This window comes from Poecile atricapillus, chromosome 20 (genome assembly GCF_030490865.1).
Source record: "Poecile atricapillus isolate bPoeAtr1 chromosome 20, bPoeAtr1.hap1, whole genome shotgun sequence".
Lineage (NCBI taxonomy): Eukaryota > Metazoa > Chordata > Aves > Passeriformes > Paridae > Poecile > Poecile atricapillus.
This window is the reverse complement of record NC_081268.1, coordinates 1,010,124-1,037,790: the sequence shown is the minus strand read 5'-3', so window position 1 is coordinate 1,037,790 and position 27,667 is coordinate 1,010,124. Positions and strand designations below refer to the sequence as shown.

The 27,667-nt window shown below is 49.2% G+C and overlaps 1 protein-coding gene across 8 annotated transcripts in view; it reads left to right on the top strand.

The window, feature by feature from the left end:
- Window positions 1-352: 352 nt before the first annotated feature.
- Window positions 353-27,667, top strand: part of MVB12B (multivesicular body subunit 12B) — a 59,581-nt gene continuing 32,266 nt past the window's right edge. The window contains exons 1-7 of one of the 8 annotated variants that reach the window (XM_058853343.1): window positions 353-375; window positions 4,923-5,040; window positions 6,080-6,202; window positions 11,652-11,759; window positions 14,780-14,876; window positions 17,635-17,764; window positions 18,045-18,167. In XM_058853343.1, coding sequence (XP_058709326.1) covers window positions 6,092-6,202; window positions 11,652-11,759; window positions 14,780-14,876; window positions 17,635-17,764; window positions 18,045-18,167 — 569 coding nt within the window. In that variant the 5' untranslated portion in view covers window positions 353-375; window positions 4,923-5,040; window positions 6,080-6,091. Of the gene's footprint in view, window positions 376-441; window positions 727-1,404; window positions 1,430-4,922; window positions 5,041-6,079; window positions 6,203-11,651; window positions 11,760-14,779; window positions 14,877-17,634; window positions 17,765-18,044; window positions 18,168-27,667 lie in introns of those variants that run through there. The other 7 variants (XM_058853344.1, XM_058853339.1, XM_058853342.1 and 4 more) reach the window with 7 other exon arrangements.

Sequence of the window (27,667 nt, the reverse complement as noted above, 5' to 3'; positions counted from 1 at the left end):
GTAGCTCCTGAAACCGCTCATCCCTCCCAACCCCAGGGACTTCTTGAGAAGATAACCGGCTTGTTTGACACCATTTGCCCTTCCTCAGCCGACAGCAGCCGCTGCCCATCTTCTGGACACGGCCCGTTTCAGAAGTAAGGTTACACTGACCAAATCACAACTATTCAGCCATTTCCACCAGGCACGTCCCGTGTGCTCCGGGTCGGGGAGGCTGTTCGGAGCACGCTGGGGAGCTCGGCCGGGCACTGCCCTGTTCCCGAGGAAGGGGAGCTTTGGCGAGGTGTGGCCCCGGGCGCCGCGGGGCCGTGACGGGGCCGAGGCGCGGTGTCCAGGGCCGGGCGGGGCCGGGCGGAGCGGCAGCGGCAGCGGAGCGCGGTGAGTGTCCCGCTGGCCGGGCCGCAGCGCGGGGGGCGCGGGGCGGTGCGGGGGCCGGGCCGGGCGGGGCGGGATCTGGGCCCTGCGCGCCGCGGTCCGGCCGCGGTGGGCGCGGAGCGGCGGCGGCGGGAGCCCGAGCCCCGCCGTGAGCCCCGGGCCCGGGCCCGGGCCTGGGCCTGCCTGTCCTCCGCTCCGCTCCCCGCCCCGCGCCGCTCCGCCCGGGCCCGCAGGCCGCTCCCCCGCCGCTGCTCCTCCCGCCGGGCCGCGCCGCGCCGGCTCCGCCGGGCGATGAGGAGCTGCTTCTGCCTGCGCCGGGGGAGCCGCGACCCGCCGCCCTCCGGACGGGCAACAGTTAAGTGTCCCTGCACCCACCGCGGCTCCGCTGCCGGCCCGGGCCGGGCCCGCCGGGCTCCCGCGGCTCCTACGAGTGGGCCCGCCGGGCGGGACGCGGCGGGGGCGCTCACACGGCCGCGGCGCCGGGCGAGACGGGCGGGCTGAGCCCCCGGGCCGAGGCTGCCGGGGCCGCCGGGGGCTGCCGGGGGCTGCCCTCGCGGGGACCTCACGCCTGGGCCCGGGCTGGAGCGCCCCCGTGGCCTCCGTGAGACCCGGCGATTCCTCCGAGGCTGGGGTAGCTGCAGGAACGGCCTCGGGTACCAGCCTTGGGGTAGAGCCCCGGTGACCTTGACCTGCGCCGGAATTTACTGTAAATTGTTCTTGGTGACAGTTAGAGGAAATGACAAAATACCCCCTGTTTCATGTGGTATTTTGCTGCGTTTGTAGCACGGGCCTACCTGACTGCCCTTTTCTTACCTGTGCTCAGTGCCTGGTGACAACTGGCTGACTTCTTACGGCTTGGCTGGAGCACGACAGAGTGTGCTTTGTGTCTTAAGTACTTGTGCCTTGCATCATGGAGGTTTGCAAGCTTTCTCTGCGGTTTCTGGAGACATTTTCAAAGGTCCACCAATCTTCAGTGTTGTCTGCACGTTCCCAGAGCTGGGACATTCTCAGCTTCGTCACAGTTAACACTGAAACGTGACAGGCCAGATGTCAGCAGGTGTGTAGTTGCTTGGGATAAAGCTTGGGTTTCTCTATTTTGTGTTTTAGTTTGACTATATTCTTTAGGGAGCCTGTGTGTTGTGCAGCAGGTTGGCAGCATCATCCCTATAATTTTTAACTGAAATGGCCTTCCCTTCTAGATGAAGGTATAATTTGAGTTTCTGGAGGTGTGAGATAAAACAGACAACATCTCACTCTTGTACCCCTCTTGTGCATCTCTGATAAAGTGAATCCCAGGCTTAAGGGTGCCAGTAGCCCCCAGGGACCTGTTCATATCTCTGCCGAAATAGAAGTAACTGAACTGAATGTCCTTTCAGTTTTGCTGCCCTGGTGCAAGGCCATCTGTGTATGGAAACCTATTTTGGTTTGAAACAGGACACTCTTCAGAAATGTGTGTCCATAGTTAGAAGTGCTGTGGAGCAATACGGGGTCTCAATTTTGTTCATTCTCTCACTTAAGTTCCTGTTTCCATCCCATTCAGTCACGAAGTATAGATTCTGCAGCTGGTGCAGGGCAGCTGTCTCCTAGCCTGTGTGCAGGGGTGATTCCGGGCATGCCTTCGATGGTGGTGAAATGTGACACTGCAGTTCTTCCTGTTTGTGATGGTGGCCTCCAAGGCCTTGATGCTGATTGCCACTGCGGGCTCCTGTTTTTCTCATTGAAGCTATGTCCTGTTCCATGAACAGGAATAGAAACAGGAATAGAAAGTTGTCTGGGGCCGTGTCTGGTGCCTGGGCGCGGGAGAGTCGAGGCGGTGTGGCCCCAGAGCAGTGTGGTGCCAGCAGTGCCACCCACCTTCCTGCAGGGCCGGAGTGACAGGCTGCACAGGCAGCCAGGGTTTGAACGGTGTGTCTGCTTTGGTTTGTGGGACCATTTCCCACAGACTGCAGGGACACAGTGAGGTAGTTGGGGTTTTTTTCCAGTTTTGGCTTAGCTCATGCTTTTCTGCCTGTGGGAAGAGCAAGCCAGTGTCAAAGTGCCGGGCTTGTAGTTGGAGGAAGAAACAATAACACCATTCTCCCTCTTAAGTCCCTGGCTATTTAACTTCAGAGCTTGACCTGCTTTGCTAGCAGCATGATGCTTCTGTAGCAAATACATTGAAGGGCCTGGTCTGGTTATGTACCCACCAGATCTTGAACTTGTTGAAAAGGAACACTGAGTGCAGAAAATGGTCTAGAAACTCACAATAATGCCTTCATTTCTGAAAGTGGGTTCTTCTGCTTTACGTGTGTCTCAGCCAGAGCCCAGCAGTGTGTGTGGTCAGTCACCTCAGTGGAGCTAGCAGAAAAGTATGCCTAGGATAAACAAATAAAGGCGGATGAGCTAACAAGGAAATGGGAGAGAACAAGCAAAAAGGCTATAAACAGACAAATTTGGGAGTGCTGGCAGAAGGGGAAGTGTGTGTGACTGTGGGCATGGGTTGTGGGAAGAAGGCTGTGCCAGAAACCAGTGGAGTCCCAGAAGGCCTCTACTACAGCTGGGCATCAAGATCCCTGGGACACTATGCCTCCTGCCTTGAGCTGTCTGGTTCGAGGCTTGAGAAGCATTTGGGATGGAGCCAGCAGCATGGTGGCTGCTTGTCCAAGACTGCATCCTGTCCATCTCGTCCTGCAACCATCCCATCCTGCTCTGCTGCATGCTGCTTGGGGCTGGTGCTGGCAGGATGCACAGGGACTTTTTCTGTTAGAGACACATTCCTTCCCCACTGGCTTTGTCTGGGTGGCCCCACAATGTTCTGAAGCATCTTCCTGCCCCAGAGCTCACATCCGGCTTCCTTTGGCTGCTGGGGTGTGCTGGGGACTGGATGTGGCCCCACAGCTGAGAACAGCTTCCAGGGAGCACGCTCACAAATGGGAAAAGCGTTCTTCTCATTGTTTTGGCCTGTTCCCGGAATAACCCTGCAGTGAGCGGTTCGGCACAGGCAGTTTACTGCAGGATGCTGACAGGCCATATCCTGGGCTGAGCACTCAGCCACTGTGGTGGTAGGTGGGCATGCAGGTCAAACTCACATTGCTAAAGAGATTTAAAACAACATAGAGGTATTATAGAATCTTATAATAATAGAGGTACTTATAGAATCCTGCTCCTTAATTTAATCTCCTCTTTTACTGTTTGTTTGTTTCATTTTTGAGTTAAAAGGCGCAATAGAAAAGAAACGAAACCTTATTGACGCACTCGCGAAGTGCAGTGTAACTGATCATCTGTGTGATTGCCCAGCCGCAGATTCCCCTCTGACCTGTGCAGAGTTCACAGAAACATTTATCCCAGTGTGCAGCTGACTTGTACTGCTCCGTATCTGTTCCAGATGCATGCTGAGTGCCCCCTGCACAGCGGGCAGCTGTGCAGGGTGGCTGGCCTGGCGTGGCAGAGCCTGGCCGTGCTGCAGCAGGTGCTGCTCAGGCCCTGTGCCGCGTTGCCCCGCAGCGTCCGCCGTGGCCAGGCGGAAAGGCCGAGGGCCGGCTCTGCCGCCATAGAGGGGCTCTGTGTGAGCCGGCACAAAGTGAGGATTGATGCCGTCTCCCCTCCCCCTGCCGTGCCGAGCAGGGCCGCACATGGCTCCCACAAAGGTGCCCTTCTTCCTTCGGGCTGCGGGGGAGGCACGGCACTGCGGGTTGGAGCATCCAGCTCTCGTGTGCTGGTGCCGGGGATCCCCTCGTCCTCAGCCCTGCCCAGGCTGACCTGGCAGCTGCTCAGGTTCCTGCCGGAGCAGCTACGCCTCCCTGCAGCAGGCCCCAGCATGGCGAGCCTGGGCCTGGGCAGCGTTCAGCAGCAGGCACTGCATCAGGGTGTGTTTGGTAGAGGCCGGAGGCACTGTGTGAGCAGATCTGCTTCCCTGCAGTGCAGCTGGGTGGGAGCCTGCCGTGTGGTGTTATTAACACGCTGTGGAGTATCATCACTTACCTGGATTTCAGTTCAGAATGGCCTAAGAGAAGCTTATGTCAGCATTCATTACCTCTCAGCTCCTCCCAATACGTACTAACAAGCCGCCACACTACTGAGTGACTTGAAGAAGTTTCAGAAAGCATTCATGAAGAACAGACTCCAAGCTCTTTGTTAAATTCACATTATGTTTGTTCCATGCTGTATGTCTGACGTTCTGCATTACTGGTGAGGCCTGTGGGTGAGCTGTGGGTGGCACAGGCAGTGGTGCAGGGTTTGTCCTGGCTGTGCCGGTGCCTCCAGCTTTCCTGCAGCAGGGCCCCATGCTCCTCGCCCACCCTGAGGACAGAGAGCCTGCTGGGGGAGGAGGGTGAGCCCCTGTGGCTCAGGCTGCACTTGCCATCATGCTCAAAGGTTTGAGCTGCTTGGGGAGTGAAGAGGGTTCGCTTTGCTCTGTGTGCTGGATGCGTGTCCTGGTGCTAAAGCAGAGCTGTCTTCTCTGTTTGGTTCATCAGCAATAGTGTTTGCACCATTACTGGTCACTAGCACCTATTGTTTTTGACTCCTCAAGTGGTCTGGCTGTTCATGTGACATTATTATTATTTATATAGGGCCCAGACTTGCTCTTTTTTATTGCCTGCAGCACGATGTTTGTTCAGACTGGGCATTGTGAAGTGTAAACCCAGGTCCCACTGGCACCAGTACTCACCTCTGCCTTTTCTAGAAGCAGTAAGTAACCAGCCATCTAAATGGCTTAGAAATGCTGGGGTTTGATTGCTCTGAGGAGGGAATTGAATTAGGCAGCTCTGGTTCACGGCTTGTCTGGCTGTGCAGCAGTGATGCTTGTTTACACAAAGCACTGTCCTTTTGTCTTGGGGTGCGTGGGGGGCGGTTTCCTGGGTGATTCCTGCCTGAAAGCCAGGGAAGACTTGCTTTAACTGGCTGCCTCTGCAGGAGATCACATGCTGAGGTAGCAGCACCTTTTCCCATCCTTCACCTCGGTTGTTTCAGCCCCTTTCTTGTCCTCTCCTTCTGCTTCCTGCAGCAGCATCCCTCCAAAATTATTTGGTCTTACCTGCTTCTGTCCTTTTTTGCATATCTCCTTCCGTTGATGTTCTCGGTGATGTGTCTCTTCTGGAAGATGCTCAGGCCTCTTCAAGGCCTCTCTGCTTTGCACCAGCCCACCCTGTGCTTCCTCTGTGTTCCCTGGTGATGAGGCTCCCTGCAGCCAGTGCAGTTCTGCATCCAGCGCCAGAGACATCTGTGCTGCTCCTTGAAATCATTCTGGCTGAGGGGGGGGTGTGATGGAACTGAGGACTCATGGGGGAACCCCCAGCATGTCTTAACAACCATAGTGGATGGGGAACCTCCCCCTAAAGCCATTAGGAGCAGATTTCTTGCTGTTTAAAATAACAGAGCTGCTTCAACCAGCCTGACCTGGGGATGAAATTTGTTCTCTTTTGGGAGAGAAGGGATTGAGCTTTGGTTTTCCTGTCACTGCTAGATGGAGACCAGCCCATGGAAGCAACAAAATGAGTCTCTGAGGCTGCCAGCCCAAATTTCAAACCTATTTGGCATTGCACAAGTGTACTGTCTTATCAAAAACAAATGAAAGTGCAGAAGGTGTGTCTGGCCTAATCCTCTGTTTACCTTGGCCGTCTGTGGTGTGTCAGCACAGGCACTGTGGCATGCATGTGTGCTCTTGGTTCTCTGGCTTCTGCTGGGGTGTGGTGCCCAGCAGCCCTTTAATTCTGCTTCTTTCTTCCAGGATCAGTCCATAATGCCTGAGGTGCGAGACCTCACCGATGCCTTGCCCGACCTGCCGATGGATCCCATCACAGGCGTTGGTGTGGTGGCATCCCGGAGCCGAGCACCCACTGGATATGATGTTGTAAGTAGAGCTGTTAGAGCTGCTGCAGTTAATGCTATGGTTCTGCACTAGTGAGGCTTTACTTTGTTGGGAGCAGCATCTCTTCCAGAGAGAGCCTGCTTTCAAACTGTGCTGTGAGGAGTCATTTGGTTAAGGCTTTCCTTCAGGAGAGGGTTGTGGGTGCAAATGTGCCACTTCATCTTTGCCATTCCAGAGAAGCTTGATTTCCTGGGGGAGGGGTTTACAGAAATAGCTGGCCACTATGGAAAGCAAATTTAATAATCCTAGTAACATTCATCCTGAAGGAGTCCTAAGTATTGTACAAATTATATCTCTAAATAAATGGATCCCGCATCAGCTGTTTAATCCCACATATCAGCACTGCACAATGATGATGAGAAGCTTCAGAAAGAGAATCAAAGAGTTTTGTATCCAGCTTAAATTGCAAGGATGATTTTGAGAGGCAGAATGAAAACCTCTAAACTAAGGTTTGGCAGGGGACTGGCAGCAGGAAAAGGCAGCTGGATACAGCATAGATGAATGTGTGAATGGATAAAGGGAGGTCACTGTTCAACAGCTGCTTGTTCTTTGGATTAGTTGCTGTGTAACCAACAGCAGGATGTTTCTCCTCATAGATCAGTGTCCCAAACTGTGAAATATAAAATACTGACCTTGCAGAGATCTGTAGAGAATGATTTGGTCTGCAGTTCATCTGCTCGTCTTTCTACATGTCCTGCTCCAACTGTGCTACATCACACCTTGGGTTTCCAGAGCCACACATCTTGTGTGGTGGGAGTGGAAGTCGGCTGACTTGAGGCTTTGCTCACGCCTCTTCAGCTCTGAATCATTGCATACCTTGTTCAGTGTGAAGAAACAAAATGGATCAGGCTGAAGTAAGGACACAAGGGGGATATTGTGAAAAGGCTCCTTAAAGACCTGGGAGGTTTTTACATTTACTGTGTTTTTCCAAGTGCTCATTACCTGTGTGAGCCAGGCTGTGTAATTAGCTGCTTGCCCTGATAAAGAAGCACGGGACAGTGTGAGACTTCTGATATCAGAATTGCATTTTGCCTAAATGGCTGGGCAGAGAGAGCGCTCACCCCAGATAGCCTGCCTGTGGCTTAATGGGGAGTTGCAGCGCTAACGCAGTTTAAGCTAAACAAGATAAAAGAGTCTTCCTGTGGCTTAATCCAATTATGGTGGTGGTGTAATGCTGGTGAATGTGGGTCGCTGTCTCTGTCAGGGCACAGTGAGAAGCTGCCTTTGCTCTGGCTCTGCTGCCTCACTGTTCACAAGGAGCACTGTCTGCCCTTGGAGCAGGCTGTGGGGCAGTGCCTGCTGTCTGCTGTCCTTCCCCCAGCACGGCTGTCCTTCCCCCAGCACGGCTGCCAGCCACAGCCCCGCAGCAGCCCCGCAGTGTGCCTGGGTGCTGCCAGCCATGCTTGGTGTCCTGTTCCCCGTGCATCACCTGCTGTCAAGGGGCCATACTGGGTGCCATGCTGATGTGACAGGGGACAGTGGCATGCAGGAGTGTGCTGCTCTTGCCTGGATGTTTGTGAAGGTGGCTCATCTGTGAGTCAGTGCACTGGAGCAGCATGTGGTATGCTGGGTTGCCACTTCTCCATGACTTCTCTGGAACCTGGTCTGGCCCACCTGAAAGTGTGAAGCTAAATGTGCACAAGTGCAGTGCTCAGCTCAGCAGACAAATCATATTATGAGATATGGGCAGTGTGCAGGCCTGGCTGGTTTTGGGATCTGTGTTTCTGCAGGTAGGCAATTTCCTTAATGAGACACTGACAGCTGATTGCTGCTGTAAAGCCTTGAGGAAGGCAGCTGTGGCAGAAGTGTGCTCCCTAGAGCCCTCATAATAAGAGGTGCACACTGCACCGTGGAAAGGAGAACCACAGTCATCTTTTGGGAAGTATTAACAGCAGTGGTTTTTGGGATGTTGTAGTCATGTTAGGGATCCAGTGGCTTTGTGTGTCACTACTGCATCCTGCAGCACACAGTTCTACAGGTGGATTCAGAGTTACATGGGAAAGTATTTCCTCATGTAGTTTCACCGATGGTTTCATGTTTTGCAATGAAGTAACCGGCTCTTTCTGAGGCATCTATGTTACAGGCTTTACCAGTTTCCCTTTCATTTTTATCCTTCTCCAATTGACAACTTCATTTTTCCTTTTGTTCTCTTTAAAAGAAATCTCCAGGAGCATGAATGCTTCATCCCAGGTATAGAGATGTCCAGGTCCATTTCTCAGGTTCAGATGGAGCCCCAGGGCTCAGTCTGCTGCCCATCTGGAGCTGGCAGGTGGAAGTGTCTGGGGGGATGTCTTGGCAAATGGGCCAGAGGCCTTTTTTCCTGTTGTACTTTAGTTACTCCATAATCTCTATTGCCTTTGTGTCTGCTTAGAAAACAAGTATGCTACTGGCACTTGTTATAACTGGCAAGTCCTTTTCACAGCCAAAGCACCAAAGACCTGATTTTGCCAAAACATGCAGAGTGTGTCTGAACTTAGATTCCTGAAAATCCAACCAAACTGGCAAGACTGAGTGTCTGGGTGGGGAGGAGAGGTGGGAGGCAGGAGCCTGGGATTGGAGGGATGTGTGGTTCCCATGCAGCCGTGTTCTTTGCTGCAGGCTGAACAGTGGCTCCATAGTGGGGTTTGCTCTGGGGCAGGTGCCTGAGCGAGCTGCTCACCCAGCAGGAAAAGCCCTGACTGCCAGAGGGGCAGATCACCCTGTGGGGCAGGAGGTTTAAAGGGCTTTGCCAAAGACCTGACTGTGGTAGCAGTAACCCCATTCTGACTGCTGTGCAGCAGGTAGATGGCTCTGTCCATAGTGGGGTGTCACTTCCTTAGCGGGTGTCACTCTGACAAGTCCATGTGTTTGCAGCACGGGTGAGGAGTGTCTCACCCCAGCTGTTGCAGCCTGCAACCTCAGGATCTTGTCCAGGGAAGCAGCAGGGTTCTGGGGACCAGCATGAAACACCAACGAGACGGGCTCCCGTTCATGAAACCATTTATTCAGCATGAGAACAAACTCAGGTCCAGAACAGAGAGCCCCGAACAGAGGCACAGCAGGGGTTTTTGAGGGACAGAACCCCCGAGGGTTTACACCTTTGAGGGTGGAGTTCAGGGTCAGGGACCATTAGAAACACAGCAAGGGAGAACCCCCCAGGGACTCAAACCCAATCAGAACTCCTGGGCCGCCCTTCACAAGGGGTTTGGGGTGGAACAATGTTAACTCTTTGCCTCCCTGAGGCCGCTGCAACACCCAGCTCATGAGGAAAACTGTTCCTTGTGCCCACGGCCCCGTGTGCTCTGTGCCAGGCATTCCTGTCTCTGTCTCGCACATTCCTTGCCTCTCAGCCAAGGAAGGACTGGGCAAGCTGGGGCACTAGAGTGCCTGTCCTGCTGGCCAGGTCTGCTGCAGCCTCTCCCACTTGGCTCCTGTCCTGAGGGCATGCTGATCAGGCACAGCTCTGCTTTGAGAGCTGCTGGGGCTTCTTTTTACTTGCAGGGGCCCAGCAGGTGATGCAAGAGGTTTCCTCTTTATACTGCTCTGTTTTCTTTCCCCATGAGTTTTCTGACAAGTTAATTCATGCTTACATTTTCCAGGCTTGGAGTTCGAACTGAACATCCCTATATGCCAGCAGTTTTCCCAAGCAAACTGTTTCCTGAGTATCTTTTCACCAGGACTGAGTTACCCATTGTCACACTGTATTAGGAGCAGCAATAGTGATGACACAGACTCTCAAGCTTAGTTGCAAAGAGACCTAGTTTTATTCTTCCAGATCTTCTTTTATAGACCTTCTGAGAAGGTCTGAAAAGGTAAAACTTTAATTGGCCATCAAACCAACACATCACCATCATTGAACAGTCAGGAACAACACCCCTCAACCGTTTCTTGCAAGTAAACAACAAGGAGACAAACAACACCTGCAAAGGTTGTTTTCCTTCTCCAAGGACTGTTTGAGTTCCTCCCCACAATTTCTCAGGCCACACTTTCTCAGGCCAGTGCGAGAAGGTTATGTGACTTAGTTTCACATAGGCACTGTGCTACCTGCCTGATCTCTCGCATTCAGCATCCACACCCATCACAGAGGAAGATGCATATGGATTTTACATATTCCTAAACTAGCAGTTCAGGAAAGGTTTGAATTCAAGGAATTCAAATAAGCAAAACTTTTCACCAAAATCCTATTCTAAAATGTGGCTGTTTAAAAATCAGGCATGCAGAGGCCTGAGCACAAAAGCTGTGTATGTTGTACAACGCCTTGACCTGAGCTGGGGCTTGTGAGCAGCAGTTGCCAAAATTTGGGGAGCAGTCAGTGCACTCTGCTGCTTTGATCAGACTGTCTCTTGTCTCTGCTGCACTCAGGGTAATTGGAGTCTTTGTCAGCACACAGTTCTTGCTTCCTGTGTCTGGCACAGTGTACTCAACTAAACATGGGTGCAAAAGTGACAAGTGTCAGCTCTTTGTTATCAGGTTGCTCTGGGGCCAAGGGCTCACTTGGTATGATTACAAGAGCTGCAGTGGAGCAGTTTGTCCCATCTGAGGAGCATAAGGCAGAAGTTCAGCTTCTGTGGAGCTTCAGACCATGCTGGAGTCTCCTGTTGGAGATGCCAGTTGGGTGTAGTCTGATGAGGTAATCTTGTTTCTTCTGCCCTTCTTTGTGTTTGCCTTCTTGCCTCCTCTCTTGGCAACAAACATTTTGGGTCCAGGGCTCTTACCAGCTTGCTCTGTGCATGGTGAGTACTCAGCTGCTGAGAATAGAGGCCTCCCCCAGTGCATGGTGCTGCCTCCTGCCCCCTCCTTGAATCAGCTTGAAGTGAGATTTTCTGCAGCTCATGCTGTCTCTCCTGTGGCGGGTCCAGTCTGTTTCCTTACCCAGCACCATCACGTGCCATTGGTTCAGCGGGATGTGGGGCTGCATTGGAGAGGGACATTTGCAGGGTGTGTCCTTGCATGCAGCACTGCTGCTAAAACCCCCCACCAGTGACCAGGGATTCCTCCACCTGCTGGAAGCAGCTTTTTGATCTGGGAGTCAGAATTCCTTTCAGCTTTCCATGAAAATAGGCCTGAGATGAATCAGTTTCTGTGCTCTGTCTTCACGGACCCTCCCAGCGTGCCCGGTGTGCCCTTGTGTATGGGGTGGTAATGAATGCCTCAATCTGCTGACTTTTCCAAACTACTGTTTGGAGACTGTAACTGAAGTTGCAGTTTCCTCATTAGAGTAGCCTTTGTCAGAGCATCTTTAATCAAGGGTCTCCTGAGAGACAACATTTTTAGAACTTCTTTTTATACCTCCTCTTGGAAGTTCTTTGCGCTGCACCTTGTGAAGAAACTAATGAGATGCTGTGAAAGTTTGGGCTACTGTTAATTAGGAGAGGTTTGAGGAAGAAGTACTGTACATGTATTAACTTTATCTTGGCTCACATGTCTCCTCTCTCCCTCTGTCTTTTTGCAGGTTGCACAAACAGCAGATGGCTTGGATGCTGACCTGTGGAAAGATGGCTTATTTAAATCCAAGGTCACACGATACCTGTGCTTCACCAGATCATTTTCGAAAGAAAATGTAAGTCCGTTTGCTGAGTGTCTGCATGATTTGCATCTGTGCCTGGTATGCTCTTACCCATAAGATGATTCATTTTATGGAGCCAATTATAATTCAAGCAGGCGTTTCACTGAGTTCGGGTGAGTAAGGAGGCAAAGTGCAATGGCAGAATATTTGCATTTTGTCTGTGTTTCTCATGGAAAGAAATTGCTGACAAAATCTTCTACAATAAAAGAAGCACAAAAGGGAACATTTGCATTTTAGCAGTGTCTTACACTCGTTTCCTGCTGCAGCAGTGGGTGCTGCACACTCATGGTCCTGATTGATGTCTAACCCAAATTCCTAAAGAAACAAACAATGCAGGTTGGTGAAGGAAATGTTGGTTTTTGAATCCAGGGGCATCACAGATATTTTATTGCAGGATTAGCTTGCTTTCTTTCTTGCTTTTGGTGCTGATTCTTGAAAATGTGCCCACGTTGTGCATATGCTACCACATTCTTGTAATCTGGTCTGACTATTAAGTATGAGTTACTTCGTGATTAGTGGCAGTTGTCTGCCCACACTTTCTGTGGAGGAGAGGAGACTGCAGCAAGAGCTTCATGCATTCTGCTGTGGTTTTGGTTGAGGCTACTGTGAAAACTTTCTTTTTTCTGGAGGAACTGTTGACTTCTGCAATGAATGCACTCCATCTAGTGGGTAATCCTGCTTTTGGTCGCACTTTGGATATTCACGGTGACTCAATTGGCAGGGTCTGGAAGTACCATTTTGTACTTGTGCGTTCACCACGATGGGAGCAGAAAAGTGATGACAGCTTCAGGGGCTGCTCACAGGTCCTGGCAGTAAAGCTGGGCATTGCCAGTTCCCAGCATTTGACCTTTATTCCATCCACTTCCCTGCCTGCCTCTAGATTAAAGTAAAGCTTCAGAGCCATGGGAAATATCACTTCCTGGGGTGGATGGACAATAATTGTGCTTTTCATCCCCGAGTATGTACAGTTGCAGGAATAGCAGCCCTGGAATAGGCAGGGAGGCTATTAAATAGGTTTGTGCTGATTTATCTGTGGCTACCTGAAATGCGAAGTTATCAGAAATAATTACAGGGCAGCAGCAGCTGCTGGCTGCAGAGACTGTGTAAATACCCTCAGGTGGTGCCTGTTAGACTTTGACAGGGACTCTGGGCTTGGCATGGTTTGTGAGTACCTTCTTCGTATTGATGAGGCAAAAATGTTGATAAACTAAAAAAGTTTCCCCTTCCCTCAGTCCTCTTGGCCACATGGGATATATGGTGTACTTCCCTGTTGGGGCATCTGGGGGCTAAGGGGCCTCAGTTCCCTCATCTGGGAGCAAGGGAGGTGAGAGACTCTTCTGTTTCCCCTGGACACTGATGTGTTGCTGCACTTTGGGTTAGAAGTTTTACCATTTGGGGGTTTCTTTTGTGTTTAGCCAAATACTGGAAACTCTTTTTTCCTGAAGGGCATGTTGTAGTTAGTAGAGTTAATGGCTTCAGAGATCTGTGCTAGAGCAGAGTTAGTTTGCAGTGCCTGTTTAGCAGAATCATCATTCTCAGCAGTTGACAGTATCTGACAGTTATAAGGACATTGCTGTATCTGAGTGCAGGGAGGCCCTGGATGGTGGTCTCACAGACTGGGGGGCTTTGTCCCCTTTTCTCCTGTGCACCTGGCACAGCTGACTCCCAGGGTTCCAGCAGCTAACAAGCTCATTGGACACATCTCTCCTGTCTGTCTGCTGCTGATGGAAGGGTGGTCAGTGGTTCAGCAGAAAGTTGCCACTGATGTAACACACAGACAGCTTAAATAAATAAAACATGAAAGATGAATCAGCAGCAACTACTTTGTCTGCTGTTTGCTGTGCCAGGACCATGTTAACTGACACATTCAGGCTTGGCAGCATCCAGCATTGCTTGCTCCAAGGTACTCTGGACATGGGTGGTCAGTGGCATGTGGGGGCTGCCTGGCTTTGACCTCTTCACGTGAGCAGTGGATGTGTGCCACACTTGTGTCTGGTGGGACAGGGCTGCAGGTCTTCTGAGCCTTCTGCTGAGGAGCTCAGCATAAAACGCAGGACCTCCTGAAAATGAACTCAGACCTGACCTCCCCTTATTTCAGAGCCTGCAAATTTAAATATTTAGTAAGTAGTTCACTGTAATAATCAGAGAATACAGGTTTGTCTGAAAAACTTGCCAGATAAAAACTAAAGGAGGTATTTTGCAAACATTAACAGTAAAACTCAATGACATTGTTTGATGGCTTAGGATGAAATTTTAATTGTTCTGTGTTGTGTTTCTGTTTATAAAGGCTGTGCAGTACCTAAAATGTGTTCTTCTTTCATATGTGACTCCAGATTATTGACAGCAGTGCTGGTTTTATTGAAAACTGCAAAGAAAATCTGGTCTCTAAACCATTGTGGAGGCTGTCACTCTGAATTGAGCGCAGAGCTCTTCAAGCCTTGATTAATAGGACAAGGCATGAGTTCAGAATTTATATGGACTCTAAATGAAGTTTGTTGTTCCAAACAGCCTGTGCTTCTGGAGTGTGCTGCATTTGGAGCTAGAACCCTGTCTATTTAGTACTAATTAGTTAATGCATGTAATAACTTTGGCTATGTGTCTGTAAGCCATCATCCTGTAATGCTTTCTGCTGTTACTGTTATGGAAATGTCATGTTGCTCTTGTAGATGTAGAATGTGTAAGAACTGAGGCGACCTGCTCAGTGCATGGGTTGGTGAAAGTAGTACTTTGAACTGCTGTGCCTACAAAAGGAAAAATTTGTCTGTGCTTCCGAGGATCTGGAAGTATGGCAATGGATGAGGTGTTAGAATTTTGAATGCTGAAAGTTGTCTGGTGTCTCCTAGTCAGTCATTGTTTGGTTCCTGCTGAGAGGATACTTGCAAGGGTGCCTTGGTACATTCTAAAGTTGTGGTCAGATACAATGACAAGGCCTCTCAGGCTTCAGCAGGTGGGAAGATCTGGGGTTTAATTTGGTGACATTTTCATAATCAACTGCTTCTTTTCTCTCTCCAAAGAGTCATTTAGGCAATGTCTTGGTTGATATGAAGCTCATTGATATCAAGGACACTTTACCTGTAGGCTTCATGCCCATCCAGGAGACCATTGATACACGTAAGTTGACATCTATTCCTCAGTCCCACTCTGCCAGTGCTTCTGTGGTCAGGCCATGAAGGACCGTGTCCCAGGCAGAGGGTCACTGTCACTCTTGGCACTTCTGCTCTCTGGTGTGGCATATGCACATTTAGGGGCAGCTCTAGGCTGCAGTAAAACAGCTTTTGGTTTTCTTGTCCTCCTCAGGCTGTTTAGTGGGCTGCCTGTCTGTTTCCATTCACCTGCTAAAGTCCTATGTCTCAGGCAGGAAGGGAGAGTTTCTTTTTTCTATTTGAAGAGTGGAGTGGGCCTAGCAGGAGCAGAGCTGCTGTGCCAAGGGGTGTTCAGAACTGCACTGAAAGGAAGGGCCTGTGGGTTTATGCCTGCCCACTGTACATCTCTCTCCGTGAGGGAGCAAGGGCTCCTGTCCTGCCAGGAAGTGCTGAGGGGGGTCAAGTGTGTTTGTGCTTGCTGACACAAGGCACAAGTGCAGTGTCTAGAGGGAGTACCATCCTCGTTTCTGCAAGGTAGAATTGCTTCACTGCAACATGTGAATGAGCAGTTCCCATACAGTGTGTTCAGCTCCCCTGGGACTTGTGCCAGCAGCAGCTGGAGCCATGTCTGGTGGCAGCCCTGTGTTGTGCAGCAGGCACTGAGGGCACTGGGCTGGCAGGGGACAAGCCCCATGGGAGTGGAGCATGAGAGAATGGCAGGACTGCTGCTGGTCCCAGTGTGCAGCTGCTCATCACAGAAGGGCTGGTCCCAGTGCATGTCAGTGATGAAATCCAGCCTAGGAATGAGCAAAAAGAGATTACATGAACCTGCTTTGCAGGGAATCATTCATCTGGGGGTGCAGCACATGAGGATGGTTTTTCAGTCACTGTGATCTGGTTCTTACTGGAACCCCCAGGTCACCCTCTGCTTCTGGAAAATTCTTGGGCATATGTGGTACGAGGTAGAATTGTCGGCTTATCCTGCTGACCCTCGGGAGTGTTGGACCTTGCTGTGTGCTGCTTCAATTTCTGTGGAAGTCCTGGTGGAAAGGTGGAAGGGGGCTTTGTCATTAATTTTAAATGCATTGGGTTGTGACTGTGACAGTCTTTAAAGCAAGGGCACTGCCTGTTGTAAGGAAGTGGTGTGAAAGAGAACACAGACCAAAGCAAATAGTCAGCTTTGTGCTTGCAGAAAAAGTCAAATAAGAGGCACTGATTTTTTTCAGTTAGCTTTGTGGTTACAGGTGTCTCTGTGCTCCTCTCGAAGTGGCAGCTGACTCGCAGTTAATACATTTAATACAGTACTCCTTAGTAGGTTTTGAGAAGATTTTCACAAACCTTAAATCCTAGACTCCTAAAATCAGTTTTAGGCACTTCAAACAGAAGCCCTACTTTTTCAAAGCAGGGGAAGACTAGACTTCAGGGATGTATGTATTTACTGTCTCTAAAAGCACCACTGTATCTGCAAGCTGCATGCACAGATGTTCTGTTGGCACACCTCACACTGTCTGTTTGGTTATTGGTGCTAGTGCAGCAGTGCATTCCAGAGGCTGGAATGGATTGCTGTTTCCCAAGGTGTGGATTATGGAACAGGAGGAGCTTATGGAGACAGGGCTGCTTGCCATCTGTTGAAGTGACAGCATATTTTAAGTTGGAAGATATTTGTTCAAATTAAGAAGAAGGGTTTTTATTTTGCAGGCACTTGTTTGTAGTTTCTGGTTGTTTCCAGATTTTCATTCAGCGTCTGCCCTTTAGATTTTCAGTAGACTTCTGTCCTGCTTTCCAAGTGCCTGCATCCAAACAGGAGCCTCACCTTGCTCACCCTGAGATGCCTCAGGGTGAGATGGAGCATTGTTTCCCAAGCACTACAAATCCGTGTCTGTGTGCCAGTGCCAGCCGTGGTCACAGACAGCACCAGCACTGGCTGTGGATTGTGTCTGCGTGCTGGTAAACAGCCTGAAGATCTGTGAATTCATTATACAGATAAGCCTTAACTCCTATGGGCTTGAGTTTTTCGTGGTGGATAACATGGAAACAAGTGGAATTGTTCTGTGACACATCACAGGAAGGGCTGTGCAGTGCATTCATCCACCCTCAGAGCACAGGTCAGAGCAGCTGCCTCATGGGAGGTTCTGGCAATTACTGCTTTGTGAATCTGGTTTGTCCTTGCAAAGAACCAGGGCAAACATGGTAGGAGTGTCATTTCTGTGCCTGCTGACTTGATCAGGAGATGTCACTAACACTTGGGATGTGTGAGATTTGAACAGACAGCTCTTACACTCAACCTCTGCCTGGCAGGCTCTGCCTGCTCCTCCTCACAGTGGGTTGGCAGTGGCTGGTTGGAAGCACGTAGCAGAATGAACTGACTGGCTGTGTCAGAAGCTTCCAGGTACATTCCTAGAGGCAGTGCATGTGGGAGGAATGTTTAGATATGGCTGTCCAGGCCAGTGAGGCAACTGTTACTTGGGAAAGAGCAAGGGAGTGTGAGTGGCATGTGGAACAGGCAGAGTCACCTGCTGTTCTGTGCTGTGGGGCAGCACCAGGGCATATGTGGGAGCTGATCTCTGCAGCAGGCAGGAGGAGATCTGGTTATTGCAGTGCCAATAACACATCTGATAGAACATTCCTCTCTGAATGGCACTTCACTGACTAGTTTGTTGACATATGTCTGTTCTTTGGCACCAGTTCTGCCATAATTACCTGCCTTACATCTGGAGAGACTATAAATAACATTCATACTCTAATCTTGCATGAAACCCACCCTGTATTCTGGGTTGTTTTTGCAGAAGAAGTAGCTTTCAGAAAGAAGAGGCTGTGCATTAAATTCATCCCTCGAGATTCTACAGAGGCAGCGATCTGCGATATCCGAATCCTGGGGAGATCTAAGCAAGCCCCTCCTCAGTACACATTCATAGGGTAAGTACCCTTGACTGCAAAGTTGTTGTCATGGATGCAGTTATACCAAAGCAAGGGTCCTATGCTCCCATAATTACCGAGCAGTAGCTTGTAAGAGGTGATTAGAAAAGTCCAAGTAAGTACAAGTGTTACTGAGTTTGATGCAGGAATTAACTCACCCCTCCTGTTTTTTTTTAATCACACTTGTTCTCACTGAGCAAGGTGTTCCTGGAACACGTCAGTGCCTGCTGCTCGTGCCTGTGTTCAGTAGTAGCATTGATGCTGTGTGTTGGTTCCCTAGGGAGCTGAACAGCATGGGTATCTGGTATCGGATGGGCAGAGTGCCGCGCAATCACGACTCCGCGCAGCCTGCGGCTCCTCCCGCCCAAGCACCAGCTTCAACACCCGCTCCCAACCTGCCAAGGTAGGTTTTCTGCATTCCAGCTCCTTCTGCTTGATGCTGCATGTCTTGTGGTTACTAACCTTGCCTGGGAAACCAAGACTAGGGTGCTGCATCTGTATGGAATGATTGTGTCACAGTCTGATAAGGGAAATGTGCTGCTTGTTGAAGTATTTGCCTGCTGGAAGTTCCTTTGCCTGTTGCTGTGTAAAGAAAAATGGTTGAAGAAGCCAGAAGAAAGGAAAAGCCTGCAGAGGAAGGGAAACAGTAAACTGTACCTTTCCTTTGCTTCAAACTATGCAGGACGTTGTGGCTTCCAACACATTTGTGTGGGTCGGCTCAGAAGGGTGAGCCAGAGCTGCAGCCCAGCCAGTTGTTCTCCTTGACCAGAGGGAGGGAGAAGTGTCTCTACAGACTTCAGAAAGAAAACAGGTTTTGCTTATCTCCAGGACCAGTCCATTCATGGTTTGAAGTGCTAGTTCTTGGTTTTTATTTTCTTGAAGCTAGTTGCTGAGCTCCAGTTATGCAGCTCACATAAGCATACACAGCAACCTGCTCATCTTGTGGTGACTGATAGGAGCAGCACTGCTGGGCAGTGGTGTCGGTCCAGGCTGTTCTTCCTGTGTTCCAGGCAATATTTCTGTGTGTATCAACAGATGTTCCAGTGTGTACACTTTCATATACCAGTAGTGCTGTACTGACAGCTTACTTGCTGGATTTCTCTGGACAAAAACAGGTGTTGTTAAGCAACAAACCAGCCCAGACAGTGATTAAACTTTGCACTCCTGCCATTCAGTGTGAATTGTACTCCTGCTGCTGAGGCTCATAGACTGGGCCAGGCCATTGCCAGGTGACAGCACACTCTCCTCAGGACCCTTTGTCCTCTTGTCTATTCAAGTGTATGTGTATTTTTGCTCTAGGCATTTTCTACACTGCAGGTACCTTTACAGTATTACAATAACTAGTGAGAGCTAGAATTTTGAAGGAGACAGCAGAGAGGAATTACAAGGTCCAGGTTGTGTACAAAGGTCATTATATCATATGGGTGGAAATTGCTTACATCCTGTAGAGTCTTGATTTAAAGGTCATTTCGGGGTTAGGCTTGTAAATTGCTGCAACACATTCCTCAAAAAGCTATCAGGCACCTCCTTAAGGCAGGTGTGTACATTTGAGCCTTCAGCCATGATCCAGATTGAAATCCACTGTCCTGGGGTAGCTCTTTGAGCTCTCCAAAGCATTTGGGTGTTTCTTCCACTGAGAGTTTTGCTTGGTCAGCTGCCATGCCCTGGCACAGTGCATGCTGTCCTGTACTGTCAGGTGTGCTGCAGGCAGATGTGCTGTCATCTTCTCAGAGATGGAGGCAGAAGAGATGAAAAGCCAGCTGTTTTCTGGAGATTCCAGCCTGTCCTACTAGCACCTGAGATGTTACTCCAAAGCTCTACTGGACATAAGCTATATGCCAGCCATGTGAGATCAGAGAGAAAGATGTCTTGATTTTAGAGCACAGATCTTCATTTTCTTTCTGCAAGAAATTCTGTCTGGGCAGATTTCCACAATAAAGAAAAAAAAATTATCATAGCAAGAGAACGTCAATGGCAGTGCTTAATCACTGAATGTGGAAGGGTCACTTTATAGCTGACCAGAGAAGGCTGCAGAGCAGCATCAGAGCTGTTTGGAACGGGGCCAGAATTAGAGCTCAAAGCATCAGTGACAGTCTGAAAAGAAGTGTTTACAAGGCTTATATATTTTATAACCTCTTGTTGTGCAGTTTATGGTTTACAATGGCTGCAAGGAAATTGGATCAGTTTTGTTTTACTTGCCAAATAAAGCAAATGTCAAAATAGTCAATATAAAATGTATTCTAATTTGGCTGAGTTAAACCAGCCAGTATGCAGTGGAATAATTGAATGTTACATTAATGCCTTGTAGTAAAACCCACCTGTCTGTAGCCAGCTCCACTCTCCCACCCCATGTGTGATTTACAGGTAACTTTTACACCACCAGCCTGATCATTCAAAGCGTCTTTCATGTCTGTTTTTTTACTCTGGTTATTTATTATCCAATATATTTTTTAAGAAATAGAAATGTATATAAAGGTGCATCCTGCAAATATTTAATTATTACAGGGAGCACAGACAACCTGAAGGCCTCTTCTAACACAGTCAGCAGTGTGGTGAGTTACTCAACACAGTGTTTGTGGAAGATTGTAGCCACCAGTAATCTCTTATTTTCACATCACCATAGAGAGAGGAGATTGCACTGGCAGCCAGTTTGCTGTTTTATTCCGTGCGGATATATCCTGACAGAAATAGCAGTGGGTTTTTCTGAAGCTGCCTCAGTAGTGAGGGAGAATTGGTGATACAATTGGACAACTGCTGCATGAGCACTGTGGAGAGTCTGGTGTTGGGCTGGTCAGATACTGGCTGCTCTCTTCACTTGCTGACTGCATTGTAGAATAATTCTGAATCAACAGGGGGCTTCAGAACAATTGCTAATGCTAGATGTAAACTAAACCCTTCTGTACAACTAAACCTAATATGGAAGGACTTTTTACTGTGGGATATATTTATTTCTGCACCAGCCCCTCTGCTCGGTTGTGTAAGGTGCTGATGGCAGTGGATGGTGGCCCATCACACAGTTGTCATGTATCAGAGGTGTGACCTCCACAGGTAGGTGCACATCAGTAGTGCTGCTTCTGCCACTCATGTTACAGAATTATAGCTCACAGTCAGGGCTGCACAAGGGGAGGCTTTGTTTGATAGTTGTGCTGGACTACATGTGGTATTTTTCAGCCATTTCTTCTCCTTCGTGTTTTCTTCTACAGGCATCTGGCTTAATGGCCTCCAGCAGCAGCCTGTCCCAGTGAGGGAGGACTGGCCTGTCCCAGTGAGGGTGGCATGCTGTGCCATGGAGCACGGCCTTGCCCTTGTGCAGCTCATCAAGCTGCTTTACTGTCTTTTCTCTCCAACTCTAGCAACAGCTTCTTGGCAGTCTGAGGAAATGCTCTTGCAGGTTCCCATCCTGCTGCTGGAGGATTGAGTTACATGGGGAACTTGATGTAACTTCCCTCTGTACCTCTGCTCTTAGCATGAGGCCTGTGCTGCGTGGCAGCATCATTTTGGGGAGCAGGGAGGTAATCCTCCCCCAGAGGAGGTGGTGGTTACAGGTAACTCACCTGGCCTTTGGCACACTCTTGCTTCACCCAGCCTCTCATGTCATTGCCAGGTCCTGGGCTGGGGACTTGCAGAACAGCACATGTCATGAGTGTTTGAGCAGTGTCTCAGGGCCCAGCTCTGCCATGCCTCAGACTCTGTTGGAGTAGGCTGCAACAGGATTTGTGGGTGACGTTCTCCTCTTGGAGTCTGGTTCCAGCCTTTTGGGAGCGGCTCCTTGACTGGTGTGAGCGCGCGCAGAATCAGCCGTGAGCCGTTTTTCCTTGCAGATGCCTGTGTGGTGGCTCCATCCCCGCTGTGGTGCTCCGTGGGTGGCTTCTGTGGCTTGGGAGCACGTTCTGCATCCCTTCCCAAGGTGCAGCAGGAGCCTGTGCCACTGTCACTCAAGCAGCCCGCTCAGAGTTTGTCAGCTGCATGCAAGATGTCAGTCAGTGCTGTGGAAGTGTGTTTCACAGTGACAGGCATAATTGCACTTAACTTTTTGCGTGGATGTTATCAATCTGTGATGGATACTTTGGGGAAAGGAGCACTCTGATTGCAGATGATGTGTCACAGGTATTTAATCTTCCTCTTGGAGAGACTGGGATTCAGTCACAACTTTCACTTGTTGATGCAAGGTTTTGGAATCATAGATTCTCACTGACCCTGGGAATCGTTCAGTCATTTGGTTTGCAAGGCTGTCATCCGAAAGGTTAATGATTTACCAGGAGAGGAAAGGTCTGGCTGTAATCCACCTGCATTGCCGTGATGTGTGAGCGCAGCAGTCGATGTGCAGGTTCAGAGTGGCAGAGCTCTGGCTGCCCTCCCGGGATGTCTGTGCAGCAGGTGCTCCATTCCACGCTGGCCGGTCCCACTGCAGCTCCTGCATGGCCACGGGGCCCCATGGAGGCATCACCGGCGGGTCCCAGGGGACGTGCTGGTCCCTCTGTGCCCCAGCCCAGGCATGGTGGCCAGGACAGAGCAGGGTGTGCTCCTGTCCCTGCTGCTGCCCGGTCCTGGGGCCTGCAGAGCAGCTGCACCACTCCAGAGCCAGGGCCAGCCTGCGGCTGCTGCGCTGGGGCTCCAGCCTGACCCGTGCGGCTGAAAACCAGCAGGGACAGCTCGTGTTTGCTGCAGCTCAGCCCTGCTACTGCTTGGAGCAGGTTGGTGTGTGCTACCAAGTGCTCAGGGCTCCAAACAGAGCCTATAGAGCACTACACCAGGGAAGTGCAGCTCTAGCTTTGATACACAGGTAGCAATTGCTCTACTTAAGCACCTGGAATAAGAGCAATATGTGTGAATTTTCCTTCTGAGCTCCCAGTTACCTTTTCACTAGTTAAGCTGGCCCCTCCTTAGGAAAAGGAAACAATTTGTTCCTGTTCGCTGCTCCCTGTGGAGCTTCATGTTGCGGAATGTAGGAATTTTTTTGCAAGGCAGAGAAGTCTGATTTTTCAAATGGATTTATTAATGGTGTTTGAAATTGGTGGTGTAAGCTTGGGAAGGGATCAGTCTGTGGCTTTCTGCTGCAGGCTGATGATGTGCAATCGAGGCAGGTCATAAAGCAACACCAACAAGCCAGTGTGGAGACCCAAGCTGTGACTGGGATGCAACAGCCTGACTCTGTGCAGTGTGGTAATGGACAGGAGGGCCTTCTGCCTTTCCTATTTTATAAGTAGCTACCCTATTACTTAGAAATAGCTATAATACTTTATTTCTTTAAGTAATTTAAAATAGATTTTTATGAAGCATCTGTAAGGGAAAAGGTTCCAGGGCTTCAGTGCTATTCTACTCTGCTGTAGAGAGAAACCAAATCCTGAGGAAGTTGCCATCGCCCAGGGGCAGCCACTGCTGGAGGTGTGAGGGCCTGAATGCCTCCACAGGGCAGTGGGAGTCTGCCTTACATCCCCCAGCTGAACCAAATGCTGCCAGAGAAGGAGTATTTAGGGACAGATCTAGCTGGTATGACTGGAAACTGTTCTGAGAAATTATCCTTACTGCAAAGTGGTGCTTTCTTGATGGAGTTGCATTTTTTAATCTGTTTCATCAGGACAGCTCAGAGGTAAAATCACCTTCTCTGACTTGCATCTAATTGTAGAATGTTTTGCATTGGAAAATACCTATAAGATTAAGTAAAAAAAATAGTTATTAATTATTACATTTTGAAAATATTATGTGGCTTGAATGCTCAAATGACTTGCATCATGAAACACAGCACAATATTCCTAGTTTTCACGTATTGACCAGAAGCCAAGGATGTCATAACGGCTGAGGTCACATCTCAGCAGCAATGGATTAAAAGCCCTGTGAAACTGAAACAGTAAGTCGAAGCCTGGAGGGAGTGTTTCCATGGATCCTCTCTGGTGGGGGTGGTAAGGAGCAAAATGTAAGGATGAAATGCCCATGATGTGTATGGGCTGTGCAGATCTGTGCAGGATGGCTTGGGGTGGGTAAGGGGGGCTGGCACATGTTTCTCCAGAGTCTGGTTCCCATAAAGGATTTGTTATGAAACGGCACTGACCGTGTGGCTTGCGTCCAGCTCAGCTGGATGAAGACGTGCAAAAATTGGTCACAGTCCAGTATGTTTTAGTGGTAGAAAATGATTATTAGGAAAAAATGTTTAAACAATATGGTTGGTTTCCAGGCACAAGAGTCTTGCAGCAGCCAAGAAGGAAAGCCGTGAACTGTAATTAGAAGGAGCCTGATGGATTTGGCCGATTCTGAGGATGCATTGAAAAATTTGTGGAGTGCTCTGCGTGAAGAGGCTTCAATCTTCTTAGAGTAATTTTTCTTTATAGAGAGCCCTCTTCCTGCTATAACAGTATTTCTGGAGGCATGTTTTCTTTGGGGCATAGCATAGGGTTGTTAAGTCCAAACCGGAGGTATCCATTTGGAGAAGCTGTGCTCTGGGTGGTTAAATAAGCCCTGCAGGGAAACTGAGCTTTTTTTCCCTAAAACTTGTGTGTTGTCTGGTATTTAATATGATCTCTGCCACTGCTGATTTGTAATCTGTGCTTTCACCCTGAAGTGCATGTGGTTGTGTTCAGATATTTCCTTTAAATCAATCACTTTCACCATTTTCCAAAACACTTCTTGAGTTTATTGCTTTTAGTAAAGTGTTTGGACTGTCATTATTTATTACTGGCAAAGTGCTGACAGTGTGCTCTTCCCAAATGAGTCTTTATGTGGAATATTTGTTTAACAGGTTTTTCAGGGGCGGTGTCGATGTCCCTGTGGGCCGGGCTGTGCCTGCAGCACTCCAGGGCAGTGGGCTCTGCCTGGGCAGCAGCCCCCACCATCCCCACAGGGGCTCGGCTCTGAGAGGGGCTTTGCATCTGGCCTGGGAGCCTGGGCTTCGTTGTGCTGATTAATTTGACAGAATTTAAAATCCTAACCCAGGAAACTTACACCATGTGTAATTTATCTTTCTGGAGTATTTCTGCTGTTTGGCAATTTTTCCCTACTGCTTCATTATCTGAAAACTCCTGACTCTGGAGAGCAGCTCGTGAAGGATGTGGAAGCCGTGTGCTTGCCGCCGCAGCCTCCTGAGACACGGCGCTGCTCAGCTGAGACAGCCACTTCATAAGCGCTTCATGCTTAGGTCTCAGCTCTTTCATGCAGCCTCTCCCTGTAAGGATTTAATGGGCTGCAGCTCATACTTCCAAGCGGCGTAAATTAAACTTGTTGGGTTTTTTCCTATTGTTTGGCAGCTGCTCTGTCCTAGTTACTCAAGTCCTCTGATCTGAATTAGTCCCCATGTAGAGGAAGCTGCAGGAGAGTCATTCTGCATTAGGCCTTAGATTTTTGGGTTGCTGGTCTGCAGCAGATCACATGCCCTCGTGAGCATCACCAGGTGCTCTTGTTGGAGAGAGGGGCTCAGCATCGCATCCCCCATGCTGCAGGCACCTGGGGAGGGGGCTGGCAGGGGTACCTGCTGGGCCCAGTGGAGTGTGTGCTGCCCTCCTCCCTTCCTACAGCTGGGAAAGCTAAACGGGCAGATCTGAATGTGGAAAGAATCGCTCACTCTTTCATTCTCTCCTGTCATTGGGCTTTTATAAAATCTGAATCTGGCACCCCCAGTTCTCATTGACCTTGAGGAAACGGGATATTTTAGTAGCTTGGAATGAGATGAAATGTGTGCAAAGCCCATATGTTGCTTGTTTTAGGGAAAGGGTCAGGAAGGTTTTAAAAAGTATTTAAACATTTGGTTTACACGATTAGAATAGATTGTCTGGAATGAAGTCCATTACCCGAGGTGATTCTTGCCTCGCAGTTTAGGTTTTCATTGCAGTTCCTTGGAGTATGAGGTAGGTGTTCTGGCATCTCAGTGCCCCAACACAGTCAGAGTTAAGGGCTGTGAATAAATGCTGTAGCTGGGATCTAGCCACTGCTGGAACCACAGATACCTGCTGTGGCAGCGGCTGCAAGCTGCAGCCTGGGAGATGCCTCCTGCTAGAGGGGGTGGTTCCCTCAGAACCCCAGCAGCTTCTTTCTTAAAAATGTGCCTTTTCCAGTCTCCAAATCTTTAATATTGGGTTACATTTCTTGAGAGCTGCTTGATATTAACTCACTTTAGGTATGTTTTCAGCTTTCTATAGGTTGAAATGTAATAGTTCTGTTCTTAGTTTTTCATGAGGAATGATCTTTGCATGATCATTGTTTATGGAAAGTAATCTGGGGTTTTTTGTAATTTTTTTGTTTTTTGAAAGATATTCCCTTGAGACTGTAGGTTTTGCAGTACTGTTCTGAAGGTCACTGTGAAAAAATCAGACTTTACTGCCTGACGGTTCAGATGCTGCTCTGGGTGTCACACTTGTACCACCCAGTCACTGCTGGGTCCAAAGCCCAACTTACCATTGGGCTTTTGCTGTGCATTGTTGATGTTTTTATATGAATTATGAAGCATCCTTTGATATCAAGCACTTTCCCTTGTGATCCTCTGTTCCTTTTTATGACTACTTGCCCCCTCACTTCAAAAGCAGTTCATCACCTTCCTGCAGACAGCTCTTAATAACAGGTTTGGAACTGTCGGGCATTCCTGGGTCTGTTTTATGTGAGTTTCTCTCCAAAAATGTTCAAAAAGTGGCCATAATGCGCACAGACCTCAAATCCCCTTTGCCTGCATGTGAAGGTTCTCCTCATCACATGCTGACTTGTTCTATGGATTTGCTGAATAAAAGAGCAGCTGAAGTGAGGAGGGTTATTAAACTTGCTCTAAATTGTCTTGGAATTATCGTGTGCTGGGGAAAAATACATTTGGTATTGGAGCAGTGCTGGAGCAGCATGGGTTTGACTCCAGCTGTGGAAGGAAAGGCTGGAGCCCTGGGCCTGGCCTTGCCAGGACCGTCCATCCTCCCGCTGTGCCAAACATTGCTTTTTCTGGGGAGGAGGAAAGCTGCTTCTGCTGACAGTTCAAAAGGGAGATAATTGGCATGGGGATAGTCTTTGTGAGTTGCCATTCCTTAACATCAGAGATTCACTAAAGTACTAATAATTACTGTTAATATCTTTCAGTGGAAACTTTCTGAGTAAACGAGTGCTGGTTGAGGCAGCATTTAACGGCCGCTGCTGGCATGATCGGAATGCAAATAAGTGTTATTAGCCTAATGATTTTGCTGTCACCACGGTGTGCAGCAGTAGTGTTGTGAATATGTCATGCAGTACCCGTGAATTTGGAAAGTGTGTCAAAACACAACTTCAATTAGTTTGCTCTAATTATGACTCTAGAGAGTTCATAAGTATATCACTCCTCATTAAAAGAGATTTTCTTATATGGATTAATACAGCACATAAAGTAGTGTTTGAGCTATTGGAGGCAGGGCTGTGTAGAGGGAGGATGCCCATGGTGTGCTGGAGGTGCAGTAGGTCTGGAGCAGCACTGGGGTCCAGCCCCATCCCAGGAGCTCCTGGTGCAGGGCCAGGGCTGGAAAACCTCCCAGGCAGGAGCAAGTGGCTGTGCCAGGTCAGCTGTGGGCAGCAAGAGCCTGGTAGATGGTTCTGGGCAGGCTCTTCAATTAAAAATAGCCAAACCAACAACAAGCCCCAAACCAAAAAAGCCCTGGAAGGAATCACACTTGATGCTGAAATAGAGATGTGGCCCAAAAGCTTTGCTCTGGTAAAGGTCAAGGAGCACAAGCAGTCAGAAGCACAAGCCTGTGCCAGCCTGGCCTCTCCAGAGAAACCCTTTGGGATGCTGGGTTGGGTGTCTGTTCACCTTTCCCAGGATATTTGTAGTGCATTTTACATACTGTCTTGTCAGTTTACCTGATCATGTTCCAGCTTTGCAGAACAGGAAGAGATTGTTGTGCTTACAGGTGAACAGTTGGGTAAGGGTTAAAGTAGTAATTGTTTAAATCTTTTAGGCTTTCCTCCCAG